This window comes from Tachyglossus aculeatus, chromosome 12 (assembly GCF_015852505.1).
Source record: "Tachyglossus aculeatus isolate mTacAcu1 chromosome 12, mTacAcu1.pri, whole genome shotgun sequence".
NCBI classification, from domain to species: domain Eukaryota; kingdom Metazoa; phylum Chordata; class Mammalia; order Monotremata; family Tachyglossidae; genus Tachyglossus; species Tachyglossus aculeatus.
Genome location: NC_052077.1, coordinates 32,831,561 through 32,846,334, shown reverse-complemented (window position 1 = coordinate 32,846,334; position 14,774 = coordinate 32,831,561). Strand labels below are relative to the sequence as shown.

Below are 14,774 nucleotides of genomic sequence, written 5' to 3'. Positions count from 1 at the left end.
TTACATATACCAAGTTGTCACTCATACTTAGCTTAATCTTATAGCATCTAGAAAGGTACCCTAGATATAAAGTTTCATTGTACAGCCCCAACAAGAATGGTTTTAAATACATAATTCATAGATTACAGCTGGCCCCTTTTTGAAGGGTGTGTAAATGGAGATACATGGGGTTAAATGGGGCAAAGATTCCAGGAGCTAGAAAAAAGGGATTTCATTCATTCATTCAATTGTATTTATTGAGCGCTTACTGTGTGCGGAGCACTGTACTAAGCGCTTGGAAAGTACATGTTGGCAACATAATAGAGACAGTCCCTACCCAACAGCGGGCTCACATTCTAGAAGGGGGAGACAGACAACAAAACATATTAACAAAATAAAATAAATAGAGTATGTGACTTGCCTAAAGAAACCACCTCCGTGCTTTTTCCTCTAAGCCAAACTTTGTGTTTACAGCTCAATTCTCTGTACACCCCAAGAGCTCTTACGTTATACATGTACATAAAATTCAAAGTCCCCTTTTCCACTGAACACGAATGTGCAATATAATGTTTTCATGCGTTTTATTCACAAATTACATTAAAAAAGCGTGTTGATTTCAGACTACATTGTAAGGAAGTGGGTTTAACACTGGATTTTAAGCATTTGTCTATGAAAGGAATTCAAGGCTCTGCAGAAATCTTTCATCCAAGGTGATTTCATTGACTGTCTTCTGAAAGAGAAAAAAAGCACAAATGATCGAATATTAAATTTTCAGTAATTTAACAATTCTTTCTTTAATATATTCTCATCCACCCATCTATATTTAATCCCCTTGAATCTGTGAGGTGATGCTACCGTAGTTCTAGAGAAGCTGGAGTAGCGAGGTTCAGTGATTTGCCTAGCTTGGTCAGTCACAGAGGACCCAATGCAGTGATACTTTTTCAGAGAGACCACTGGAAAGAAGAATTTAAAAAGGAGATGGCAGGAGAATTATAATTGTTAACAACAAAAAGGGCTGGCTTTGACTCCAATTAATGCACAAAAAAATATATTTTTTAATGGTACTTGATAGGCACTTACTATGGGCCAGAAACTGTACCAAGTGCTGGGGTACATGCAAGGTAATAAGATTACACACCGTCCTGTCCCACAGGAGGCTCAGTCTAAACTGAAACAGAGAGGATTAATCCCCATTCAACAGAAGTGGTAACTGAGGCTCAGACAAATGAAGCGACTGTCCCAAGGCCACTGAGCAGGCAAGTGGGAGAGCTGGGATTTGAACCCAGCTCCTCTGGCTTCCAGGCTTGGGCTCTTTCTACTAGGCCTCAGTGCTTCTCAAGAAATGGAAAAAATATGATTATAGTGAAGCTAAATGCGGATTTTATCACAATATACCGAGAGAATTTATAGCTGCCAAACAGCAGCTACAATTCATCATCATCAATCGTATTTATTGAGCGCTTACTATGGGCAGAGCACTGTACTAAGCGCTTAATTTGAACTACAATTCAAATCTGGAGTTCCTGACCACCGAAGAATAACCTACCCTTCGGGCTAGCTCCTTTGAAGGCTCTTTCTTCTGCAACTTCTGACACTGTTGGGCACTTGGCATTTTGAGGCTGCACGCTGGAAACGCCTTTCAAGTCATCTGGTGGTGAGGAGTTTGCTGCGACTTTTCTGTACATTTTTTCAGTTCCGAGCTTTCTCTGTGCCGCCGTATGGGGGAAAGTTCCCACCGGAGATCCGAAGATGACTGACTGGAATAAAAAGTTTGGCTTCCCCTGGAAGTTCACAGCTGTGTTCGGCACCCCCGCCTCTTGACACGCCATCGAAGAGGAGAGAGCCCCTGGACTCACACTCACAGAACACTTCGGCAGCGGAGATTTAGGGTCAACTGACTGGTTTTTCCCATGCGTTAGATTGGTTTCCGCTCCAACACCTGCGCTTGTGACTTGAGGTGAAGCTAGCGGCTTGAAGGAAAATGGAAATCCAGGGAACTTGGAATCCAGATCACAACTCCTTGAGAATAGAGAAACGAAAGAATCGTTGTGAACTGCACGTCCGGTGAAAAGTCCAGCAGCAGCAGCGGCAGAATCCATGACTTTGGCATTAGGGTCACAGACGCCTCCCGCCGGCTCCGTTTGTCGGGAATTCTTTTCTGCGCCTACCGTGATGACCGTGCCCTTCATCTGGCTTCCCCACCGAAAGGCCAGGCTTCCTTGAGCTGGTGGTTCAGAGGTACGAGTCGTACTGGAAGAGGGGGATGGCGGGAATAAGCTCTTCTGCCTGGATCCTAGACAAGTTTGGAAACCGAAAGGCAAACTGGTTCCAGGTGTAGCAGAGTCTGGATCTGCCCCGACTGAAGTCTCCGGTGTTTCACTGTCTACTATCATTAAGCAGTCAGATGTGGCCTTGTCACAGCCATCCTGATGAGCTTCTTTGTGAGGTTGAGTCTTACATTTGCTAAAGGTAAATACTGAGGGAGGCGAAGTGGTTGGTGCACTGGCAGAATTACTTGCACTCCAAGTGGAAGTTGAACCTTTTCCTTCAGAGTCATTTGGCTTTGAGGCAGTAAGAGGTAATTCTGCTGCTGCGGGGCGCGGTGAGACAAAGGAGGAAACAAATGATTTGGCTGGAATCGCGGCAAAATTTTTAAGTGACGGCAACTGCGTCTTTTCATTACTTTGAACCCTAGTTCCAAACCCGAAGTCTAGGTTTAATGCAGGGAAATCTGAATTTGCCACCAAACCCTTCCGATTGCAAATGTCAGAATCACTTGTGGGAGCCAGCCTTTCTTGTGTTTGTGATGAAAAATGCATTTTCTTTGGAGATTTAGTCTTTTTCTTGGCAAATTTGGGAACAGAAGACATCGATGAACTTGGGTTCTCCGAGAAACTTTCCGTCTTCTGATCGCATGCGTCTTTTTGGTGTATTTCATAATACTGGAGGCGTAGCTCCTGAAATTTTTTGGGAAAAGGCAGAAAGTTTCAGTACAACAGAAAACCAAAGGTTATTAACCATCAACTTTAGATTTCTTTAATTTATTCTTGTGTTATGGGAAAACACCACTAAAAAAGCATTGAGTACAATAAGCTTCCCTTCTACAGATATAATTTGCTAGTACAAGACTCTTTGCCAAACTCCAAGGTTTCTTTTTTCAACCAAATGAACTCATCCTTAAAATAGGTTTTAAAAAGTTGAATGCATAACTTCGTTGTGGCTTGAGGCATGGAATTCCAATATACTTGCCTCAATTCATTATTGATGTTTGTATTTATTATTTCTGACAACTTAATGAAGCCCTGTTGGAGGAGATGGGATTTAGTAGGGCTTTTTATTTAAGTGCTTACTCTGTGTCAAACACTGGGGTAAGTACAAATTAGTCCCTGTCCCACAATGAGCTCAAAGTCTAAGTAGGAGGGAGCACAGGTGCTTAATCCCCATTTTACAGTTCAAATCCCGACTCTGCCACTTGTCAGCTGTGGGACTCTGGGCAAGTTGCAACTTCTCTGTGCCTCAGTTTCCTCATCTGTAAAATGGGGATTAAGACTGTGAGCCCCCCGTGGGACAACCTGATACCCTTGTAACCTCCCCAGCGCTTAGAACAGTGCTTTGCACATAGTAAGTGCTTAATAAATGCCATCATCAATCAATCGTATTTATTGAGCGCTTTATTATTACCGTTGAGGAAACTGAGGCACAATGAAGTAAATGACTTGCCCACGGTCACACAGCAAGCAATTGGCAGAGCTGCGATTAGAAGCCAGGTTCTCTCACTCCTAGGACCTTGCTCTTTCACCCAGGCCATGCTGCATCTTATGCAGGTTTTGAATGTGGGAAGAGCTTCTAGACTGTGAGCCCACTGTTGGGTAGGGACCGTCTCTATAATGTTGCCAACTTGGACTTCCCAAGCGCTTAGTACAGTGCTCTGCACACAGTAGGTGCTCAATAAATACGATTGAATGAATGAATCTGAATAATCCAAAATGGAGCAAGTGAAATAGGATTTTGTAAGGAAGGGAAAAGGATTAAACAGCAGGAAGGAATTTTACTTGTATCTGGGAGACTGTAGTCACTATCACATGACTATCGCCAGTTCTGCAATATCTAAAAAAGTAACTTCCTGAAATTTCAGTTCTTACCTCGTGACTCATATTCTCAAACTTTTCCGTGAATGAGATGGACATGAACCGCGTAAAACAGATCTGACCATTCTGCAAAACATCAGATCCTAGTACAGGCTGGAAAAAGCAAGGCATTAAAAGCGATGTTGAAAGGAAACCACCATTTCAGTAACAACTGCAAAACATCTATTAAACCTAGAGAACTCACATGATAGTTAAAGCTACGACAATCCTTTGAAAGCTTCCATTTTTTAGAAGCTGTTTTAAACACGAACTTCCCATTTAAATCTTTGTTTCTTCCATTCGGGAAATCTGCAGGAGATTTTTAGGACAGGTTAGGAAAAAAAATTCAAGAAATTGATTACTCAAACACCCGAATTCAGTAACACATTTCAGAAGCTTTTTTCCTCATAATGGAATTACAAAGGCTAAATAGCCATGTTAACCTACCCAAGCCTAAACGTGAATAGACATAGGGCAATGCATGTTTCACTAAATAGATTTTTAAAGGAGTAACAGCTGTAAGCCCACTGTTGGGTAGGGACTGTCTCTATGTCAACTTGTACTTCCCAAGCGCTTAGTACAGTGCTCTGCACACAGTAAGCGCTCAATAAATACGACTGATTGATTATACAACTGGAAATTATTTATAACCACCTGTCGCATTGTCCAAATCCACTTCAGTTAGCTCCAAGGCCAATATTTCTTTTATCACAGCTTTACTACATACTTGTTTGTTTTTGAACTCGGGCTCTTTCTCAGAGCTTGATGCCAAGTGCATCAACTCAAGGTGACTCTTCACTCTGAGAAAAGAAAGGCAAAATTCACAAGTTCACTGCGAGCAGGGAAATTATCTACCGACTTAGACCGTGCCCCTTATTATACATAACAGACCCCTGCCATAACTATGTAAGCTTGTCACCCGACGGCCCCACAGATGTTCACCTGGAGCCATTCTACTCTCTCGGCTTTGGAGAAAACTGCGTTGGGTAACCACTAGCTCTGGGACTTTAGTGATGCTTCCCTTGAAACTGGTATAAATCAAATTCAGGTAAAGTTGGCAAGGGATTGAAAAAAGGATGTTATTGCTGCTCAAACATTTAAAAAGGAAAGACTATGGCTCAGGAGACAAAGTGAGAACTTTTTTGTTTCCTTCCAAGTTTGTTTTTTTTAAACTTTTTCAATCAATCAGATTCTATTTAATGCTCTGGTAAGTGTTCATTGAGTAAAATTTCCAAGGACACGTTTCACCTCCACTGCAGCTAAAATAGTACTCATCAAGTTAGGTAAACCTCTGGCCAAAAGTACTACAGAGAAATGGATCTCCTATTCTAATAATAGTAATAATACTTGCAATGCTTATTAAATGCTTACTATGTGCCTGGCATTGTACTTAGCATTGGAATAAATAGGATAATCAGGTGGGATATGGTCCCTGTACCACATTGGGCACACAGTCAAAGTTGGAGAGAGAACAGGTACTGAGGCCCCATTTTACAAAGACAACAGACTTGCCCAAGGTTACTCAGCAAGCAACCATGTAGTCTAACAATGCCTTAGAGACAGGGTTCCAGCAAGTTAAAGACAGTAACATCTTTTTAAAGTAATTTTTGGAAAGGTAAATATTTTTAAAATTGAGGACAAATAACATTTGCCACAAATCTCAGTAGTAAGCAATCCATTTTTCATTGAGAAGTTTTGCTGATAAAAAAGGAAAAGTAGTAAGCCTTTTAGAACACCAAAGAACTAACGGAGTAAAACTGATTTTAAAAGGTGACTTTATGAAAGATGATCCTGGAAATAGAAAGGGAAGAAGAAGTTTTTATTAATCACAAGATCTACTTGATGGGGAAGGATAAATTTTCCTTTGGTGATTTCTGATAATGCCATTTTGATTCAATATTTTAACCTGTTTCCCCTGCTGCTGCCCCAGAATAGATTTTCATTGTATTGACAAAAATACACTTTGAACTGAAAGATGAGTTTTCCAAAGAGTTCTTCAAAGGAAGCTGGGGAGGAAAGGCACGCTATTCAGCCTCAAACCAAGAGATAACATGCTTCCTAGAGCATGCGAAATTCTGATGTTTCCTTCATAAACGGCACTTAACAATTCCCGATTTATGGTCCCACAGAGTAGAATAGGGGCTATGCACCTGGTAGAAGCATTCATATGACACCAGGATCAAAATAACATTTAAGTACTAAATATAAAATTACGAAATGACAATTTAAATGAGCTACTTATATTCATAAACCTAGAAAACCTGATTTGTACATATTGTACATGAAATATTTGTACCTTTTATTCAAATCACATGCCACCTGAAATTTAAAAAGAAGAGATATTAGACTCGCCCTGGGGAAATTAGTATGGTTTGTCTTCTCTTTTGAATTCCTGTTAAAAGTCATTAAAATGCCATCACATCATCGGTCAAACATGCTTCAGAAGAGCACAGCAGGGTTCCACGTGGAAAAATCCACAATAGGGGCCCACTGAAAATAAGTAAACTTTGGCTACTTCAATAGATGTTTATTCTACTGCTGTCATTTAGGCTCTTTATCTACCTAAAAATTCCCAAAGAAAATTACTGTACCGTTTCCAAAAACAACAAATCAGCAAAAAATGGGGTTAAATTTATGTGCCCGCCTTTAATGAACTTTGATTTCTTGGGTTCCTTCAATCTTCTTCCCTTCTCCATACTTACCTTAGGAACATCTATCTTAAAGGTTAACTAACTTTCTAAACCCAGGCTGATGTTCTTTACAACATATACTGGCCAATATGAATTTTCTAAAAATTTCCTTATCAGCCAGGATCCAACACAGGCTTCTAGTTTTATAGGAAATTCCTAAACTGTAGGCCAACAAAAATAAGGTCAATTTATCCAGGTGGACTTCATGAATATAAAACTGGGATTAACTAAGGGCAGAAGAAGAGGTAAATTTTCCATTTTTGGACAGACTGAACAAAAGGAACTAGTATTGTATTTTCTGCAATACTACTGGGATGCGTGTTCTGAAACTAGCTGCCTGCCACTGTCAAATTACCTGGCTTCAGTGTCTTTAGCATTATATATATTTTGACCACACTGTAAACTTTCAAAATGTACTCTTCTGGGTCGTGCAATTCGAATGAAAAAAACCACATTAAACCATCACCTCTAGGAAACGTTGAGGATCAACTTCATCAATAAGTTTCTCACATTCCTGCAGATAGTTCTCAATGGTATTTTTATTGTTGTCCATTTTCTTCCAGATTTGATGCTCTTTCATATTCCTTTGTCTTTCAAGCTTTTCTAGCAACTGTTTTTTCCGCATCTCCAGTACTTGGGAAATTTTTTCGAATTCAGTTTCAATGATGGTGGCTTCACTCTTCAAGAGCATGTGAAATTACAACAGCATTTTAAATTTAAAAAAGCAAAACTTTTTTCTGTAACGTTAAAACTGTAAGCCCATTCAACTTTTTGCCTGTCCATTCTTCGATTTCACATTTATTGTGGCCTTAGGAAGGCAGGAAGTGATGTCACACACATTAATTTTTAATATTAATGTCCGTCCCCTCCGTTAAAGGTCGTGTAAGCTTCTCGTGGGCAGGGAATGTGTCTACCAATTGTTGCTTTCCTCCATGGTGTTTAGTATAGGCGCAATACCTAAGTACTCAATAAATACCACTTATTTTACAGACTAGAGAGTATCATTTGATTTTTTGTTGAGGAGGTGGGTGTTGGGTAATGAAAAGGTTTAACCTTGGGGGCTGCCATGGTGGGGAGGTTGCAGGTAAACTGATTGTATGCTAAGGATGCCTAGAGAGGAGGCAGCTGTGAAGGTTCATGAAAGTTTAGGTGAAACTGATTTTATTAGATTTATTAGATTATTTATTTATTATTTATTAGATCATTTTATGAGATTTCATTATGAGAAGCAGCGTGGCTCAGTGGAAAGAGCCTGGGCTTTGGAGTCAGAGGTCATGGGTTCAAATGCCGGCTCCGGCAATTGTCAGCTGTGTGACTTTGGGCAAGTCACTTCACTTCTCTGGGCCTCAGTTCCCTCATCTGTAAAAATGGGGATGAAGACGGTGAGCCCCCGGTGGGACAACCTGATCGCCTTGTAACCTCTCCAGTGCTTCGCACATAGTAAGCGCTTAATAAATTCCATTATTATTATTATTATTAGATCCAGGTGAAACTGACTACCTAAAAGTTGACCTGTGTCCTCAACATGAGGACTGAATGTGTACAGTAGCAGAGATGATTTTTAGACATGTAACATACAAATGTACACTAAGCCTGCTCAGTAGTGTGGACGGGAAGGGAAATGGCCAACACCACCGTGCCTTCCAGGTGGCCCTCATGAAAACCACAGGCAATAAGAACGAGAGCCCGGCTGTCGGGAAGATTTGTTGGCAATGTGAACTATCCTGAACTGGTTGACCAGCACCACAGTCCTTCCAGGCTGATGGACAAAAGGAATGGCCTGCTGGGAAGTCCACCTAATAGGTGGGGCAGGGAGAACTTAAGTTGCCGGGACCAGGCTTTTCCAGGGAAGGATCGGGGAGGGAAATGGTGATCCCGTCCCTGTTCTCTTCCATACCTCAGGGACATCTATTGAGCACTTTGTGCAGAGCGCTCTAGTAAGCGCTCGGCAGAGTACAGCATTGTTAGTAGCCTTGATTCCCGCCCTCGAGGTTTGCCACCGACCTCTCTCCCACTTTCTGCCTCTGCCTTGGAACGCCCTCCCTCTTCATAATAATGACAATAATAATAATTGTGGTATTTGTGAAACACTTGCTATATGCCAGGCTCTAATAATAATAATAAATGATAACAATATTTGCTAAGCGCTTCCTTTGGGCCAGGCACTGTAGTGAGCACTGAGGTGGTTACAAGCAAATTGGGTTGGACACAGTCCCTGTCCCACATGGGGCTCACAGTCTCAATCTCAATTAGAGAAGCAGCGTGGCTCAGTGGAAAGAGCACAGGCTTTGGAGTCAGAGGTCCGACAATTGTCAGCTGTGTGACTTTGGGCAAGTCACTTAACTTCTCTGTGCCTCAGTAACTCATCTGTAAAATGGGGATTAAGACTGTGAGCCCCCCTGTGGGACAACCTGATCACCTTGTAATTTCCAGAGTGCTTAGAACAGTGCTTTGCACATAGTAAGCGCTTAATAAATGCCATCATTAATCCCTGTTTTACACATGATGTAACTGAGGCACAGAAAAGTTAAGTGACTTGCCCAAGGGCACATACCACACAAGTGGCTGAGTCAGGATTAGAACCCATGACCTGCCTCACCACCCCGAGGCTCACAGACTCAATCCCCATTTTACAGATGAGGTAACTGAGGCACAGTGAAGTGACTCGCCCATGGTCACATAGTGGACAAGTGGCAGGGCCGGAATTAGAACCCAGGCCCTGCTTCTTTCCACTAGGCCACACTGCTTCCAGAATCTGGCTAATGGATACTACTGCCCATTTTATCTGATAACTTTATTTTGTTGCTCTTCTAAAAGAGCAGCAGTCAAGAGGCAACCAAGCTGGGAATGAATCAATTTTCATATTTTCTAATGCAAATGAAAAAAATTTTTTTGGAGGGGGGGAGTGGAGGGGAGGTTCCATAAATCTGGGAATAATTTCACTTCTCTAAAATTCAATTATATTTATTGAGCACTTACTGTGTGCAGCACACTGTACTAAGCTCTTGGGAAAATATAATACAACAATAAACAGACATATTCCCTGACTAAAATCAATCAACTGCTTCTGATTAGCAGTGATGAAAGGCGCTCTACAAAAAAAGTTGTTAAGAACAAGTTCTCCCTGTATTTTTTCCCATACCTATGAAACAAATGTCCATTTGACATGTTGCCTGTTTTCCCAAGCATTTCCCAAGCAAGTAGAATTACGGGCCAGCGTTGGGACAGGTGATAAAATGCAATCGGGTTGCTAAAACGAATGTATGTGATCCTGGTTAGACCCTGATGCAGTACAGGTGTTAGGTAGCTTGAAAAATGATTTCAAAAATAGCCTCAAAAATGATTCATATGAGCCAATCCCTGTGGCTCTCCATTTGACACTTGGGATTTGTTTATTCCAAAAACAAAATTCTTGTCTAAAAATTCAGGAAGCTACTTTTTTTTGATTGGGGTAAAAACTGTTTTACATTTCAAAAAGTTGAGCTTAGATTTTAGCTTTCATTTTTAATAATTCACAAATATCCTACAGGGCTCAAGCCCTTAGTACAGTGCTCTCAATAAATATGACTGAATGAATACTGCAAGTGACTAACATCACAGTGGCCTGTCGGCATAAGTAATGTAAAAGACAAAGAAAACTTAAAAGTACTTCAGATCTCAGTTTTGATGTGAGGACTCTACTGGAAGGAGAAGAATGATGACATACTCAGAAATGATAAGCAAAAACTGACAGCCTGGGTCAGTTATTCATTACCCCAGATTTTTTCTAGACTATGGACAAGAAACTCCCCAGGACAAGAAAATACTTATAAGATGTGTAATGTGACTAACCTTCTAGATATCTTCCTAAACCATGCTGATTCTTTTGATGATGGATGAGATATTGAAAGGCTGCCACACAAACGTGCTAAAGCAACTTAGGACGACCAATCATAAAATTACCTTAAATCCATTTTAGTGGTGAAAATGTTAGAAAAAAGTACCAAACAAATGATCTTTTTCCTAATTCTTTTTCTTAAAGCACTGAAAACACGGAACACTATGTATTACACAAAGGAAATACGAATGGAAATGAAATTTTAAATGCACTTTCTCCAATATACTCAAATTTAGGCAGTCAAATGTGTACACACATAACTCTTGGATTTCAGCCCCCTACACCACTGTAAATTATACATAGATGAATATTTACCTCATTCGCATTTGAATTACTTGATATTTTCTTTTTAAGTTCTTCATCTGTTGTTCTTAATTGTTTCAGACTGCAGTAGAAAGCTAGCTGCAAGAAACAGTTCAAGTCTTTGAAAAAAATGGAAAAACAATGCTCACTGCCTAATTTGCCAATTTTTATTTACATAATGAGAGGTGACTAAAACAGTTCAATCTCCATTAACGATTCTTGGAAAGCTGGGATATAAACCCCACAAAATCTGCTTCCGGGTCACCTTTTTCACCTAGCTGTTTTACTATTACTGAGCCTTTGTCCTCGTCCACCTAAAATCGGATCACTCAAAGACACCTGCCCCGATGGACACTGCCGCTAGCTCTCAATCAGGGGTATTTATTGAGCATTAACTGCACAGCTTCCTGTACTAATGATCAAGTAGGTGGAATGAGCTCTGGTCTCGCACAACAGCACTTTCTACTGCTCCTCCTCCTCCTCTTAATAATAATAATATTTGTTTATTATTATTATTAACAAATAATATTTGTTAAGCACTTGCTATGTGCCAAGCACTGTTTAAGCTCTTCTTCCTCCCAGTCACGTCCTGGCTGGATCAAGCAGCCCCAAGTGAGGAGGCTTACCTCCTTCCCTTCCCCACAGCACCTGTATATATGTATATATGTTTGTACATATTTATTACTCTTTTTATTTATTTTACTTGTACATATCTATTTATTTTATTTTGTGAATATGTTTGGTTTTGTTCTCTGTCTCCCCCTTCCAGACTGTGAGCCCACTGTTGGGTAGGGACTGTATATGTTGCCAACTTGTACTTCCCAAGCGCTTAGTACAGTGCTCTGCACACAGTAAGCGCTCAATAAATACAATTGACTGATTGATGTGGGCAAAAATCAATCAATCAATCAATCAATCGTATTTATTGAGCGCTTACTATGTGCAGAGCACTGTACTAAGCACTTGGGAAGTACAAATTGGCAACATATAGAGACAGTCCCTACCCAACAGTGGGCTCACAGTCTAAAAGGGGGAGACAGAGAACAAAACCAAACATACTAACAAAATAAAATGTACCACACTAACAGGTGTACGCAAATATATATATATATAAAGATAAATATATATATATATATATATATATATATATATATATATATATATATATATATCTTTATCTTTTCAGGGTCCCACCATCTCATCTATCTCACCACCGACCTCTCGCCCACATCCTACCTTTGGCCTGGCCCTCCTCATACCACAGAGAGTTGCTCTTCCCCCCGCCCCCACCATCAAACCCTTATTGAAGACCCATCTCCTCCTCCAAGAAGCCTTCCCTGACTAAGCCCTCCTTTCCTCTTCTCCCTCTCCATCCTGGTTAGCCCTTGCACTTGGATTTGGTCCCTTTAACCAGTCCTCCATCAGCCCCCACAGCAATTAGATAACTCTCTGTAATTCATACATTCATATTTATTGAGTTCTTACCGTGGGCAGAACACTGTAGTAAGACCTTGGGGAGCACAAATCGACAACATATAGATTGTTTTTAATATCTCTCCCCTCTCCAGTCTTCATTGAGCGCAGGGGACACGCCTACCAACTCTGCCATACTGTCCTCTCTCAAGCATTTTGTACAAGCACAGTAAACGCTGTGTGCGGAGCACTGTACTAAGTGCTTGGGAGACTATATTTATATTGATGTCTGCCTCTCCCCAACCCCAAGCTTGCTGTGGGGCGGGAATGCGTCCATTGATTGTTGTACTGAACTCTTAGTACAGTGCTCCGCACACAATAAGCGCTCAGTGAAGCCGTTCGAATGAATTTCAGTTCAATCGTATTTATTAATCGCTTATTGTGTGCAGAGCACGGTACTAAGCGCTAGGGCAAGGACAATACCGGCAGTAACAGAGAAGCAGCATGGCTCAGTGGAAAGAGCACGGGTTTAGGAGTCAGAGGTCATGGGTTCTAATCCTGGCTCTGCCATTTGTCAGCTGTGTGACTTTGGGCAAGTCACTTCACTTCTCTGTACCTCAGTTCCCTCAACTGTAAAATGGGGATTAAGACTGTGAGCCCCATGTGGGACAACCTGATCACCTTGCAACCTCCCCAGCGCTTAGAACAGTGCTTTGCACACAGTAAGCGCTTAATAAATGCCATCATTATTATTATTATTATCTGGGCCTCAGTGACCTCATCTGCAAAATGGGGATTAAGACTGTGAGCCCCACGTAGGACAACCTGATTACCTTGTATCTTCCCTAACGCTTTGAACAGTGCTTGGCACACAGTAAGCGCTTAACAAATACCATTATTATTAATAATAATAATCCAGGTTCTGCCACTTGTCATCTGTGAGACTTTGGGCGGGTCACTTAGCTTCTCTGGGCCTCAGTTCCCTCATCTGCAAAATGGGGATTAAGACTGTGAGCCCCACGTGGGACAACCCGATTACCCTGTATTTTCCCCAGCCCTTAGAACAGTGATTGGCACATAGTAAGCGCTTACCAAATACCATCATCATTATTATTAATCCCTGCCCGCAATGGGCCCTGAATGATGGATTGGGGCACTGATTGATGTGCAGGGTCTCTCTCTGCCTCATTCATTCATTCAACCGTATTGATTGAGCGCTTACTGTGTGCAGAGCACTGAACTAAGCGCTTGGCAAGTAGAAGTCGGCAACCTACAGAGACTGTCCCTACCCCACAACGGGCTAGTCTCCGCTTCCCTGCGCCTAAAATGCCAAGCCGGTGGTGCCCCTCGGGGCGGAAGGCCGGCTTACTTTTTCCTCCTGGTAGGCGGAGTCTAGGCTGCCGATGGAATGGAAGACCCCTTGGTGGTCGTTGACCACGCAGAGGCCGCAGCCGACGAAGCAGCAGGAGCGGCAGAAGAGCTGGCTGCTCATGCCCGGGTGCTGCCCGCAGGCCCGGCCCCAGGGCGAGGACGGCCCGGGGGGCCGCTCGCCCACCTTGAACAGCTCGACCACCTGGGCCAGGGTGCTGTTGACGGGCAGGTCGGTGACCCGGCCGCCGTGGGCCAGGGGGCACGGCTTCTGGCAGAGCGGGCACACCAGCGGCCGGGGGCCGGGGGCCGCTGCCTCCGACACCGGCCTCCGGGCCGAGGCCCACTCCGTGACGCACTTCTTACAGAAGTTGTGCGAACAGGAGGGCAGCGTCACGGGCTCGTCCAGCAGCTCCAGGCACACGGCGCACGTCAGGCTGGCCTCCATCTCCCCGGGACTCGGCCCCCTGCGGGAGAGATCGCCCTCAGGCCCCCCTTTCCTTCAGCTCCCGGGGGGGACGGAGGTGCTAAGGCCCCTCTTTCCTTCAGCTCCTGGGGGGAGAGAGAAGATCATCATCATCATCAATCGTATTTATTGAGCGCTTACTGTGTGCAGAGCACTGGACTAAGCGCTTGGGAAGTACAAGTTGGCAACATGTAGAGATAGTCCCTACCCAACAGTGGGCTCACAGTCTAAAAGATGTCGAATGCCGTGTCACCTAGTGTTAAGAACACAGGACAGGCCCCTCTTTCCTTCAGCTCCCTGGGGGAGAGAGGACCCTCGGGCCCCACTTCCCTTCAGCTCCCAAGGGGAGAGAAAATCCTCAAGCCCCTTTCCTTCAGCTCCCGGGGGGAGAGAGGACCCCCAGGCCCTACTTTCTTTCCTTCAGCTCTCAGAGGGGAGAGAAAGGCCCCTCAGGCCCCTCTTTCCTTCAGCTCCTGAGGGGAGAGAGATTTCCCTAAGGTCTCTTTCCTTCAGCTCCGGGGAAGAGAGAGAGGACCCTCAGATACCTCTTC

General features: G+C 42.8%; 1 protein-coding gene across 1 annotated transcript; it reads right to left on the bottom strand.

Annotated features, from left to right (window-relative positions):
- Positions 1 to 546: 546 nt before the first annotated feature.
- On the bottom strand, positions 547 to 14,280 carry LOC119935606. The gene is made up of 9 exons (XM_038755019.1): positions 13,759 to 14,280; positions 10,989 to 11,075; positions 7,263 to 7,475; positions 6,403 to 6,425; positions 4,761 to 4,906; positions 4,312 to 4,415; positions 4,122 to 4,220; positions 1,526 to 2,936; positions 547 to 709 (listed from the first exon to the last, which is right to left on the bottom strand). Exons 1-9 carry the CDS (start codon positions 14,203 to 14,205, stop codon positions 696 to 698), a joined length of 2,544 nt encoding a protein of 847 aa, XP_038610947.1. The 5' UTR covers positions 14,206 to 14,280; the 3' UTR covers positions 547 to 695.
- Between the last annotated feature and the right edge of the window lie 494 nt (positions 14,281 to 14,774).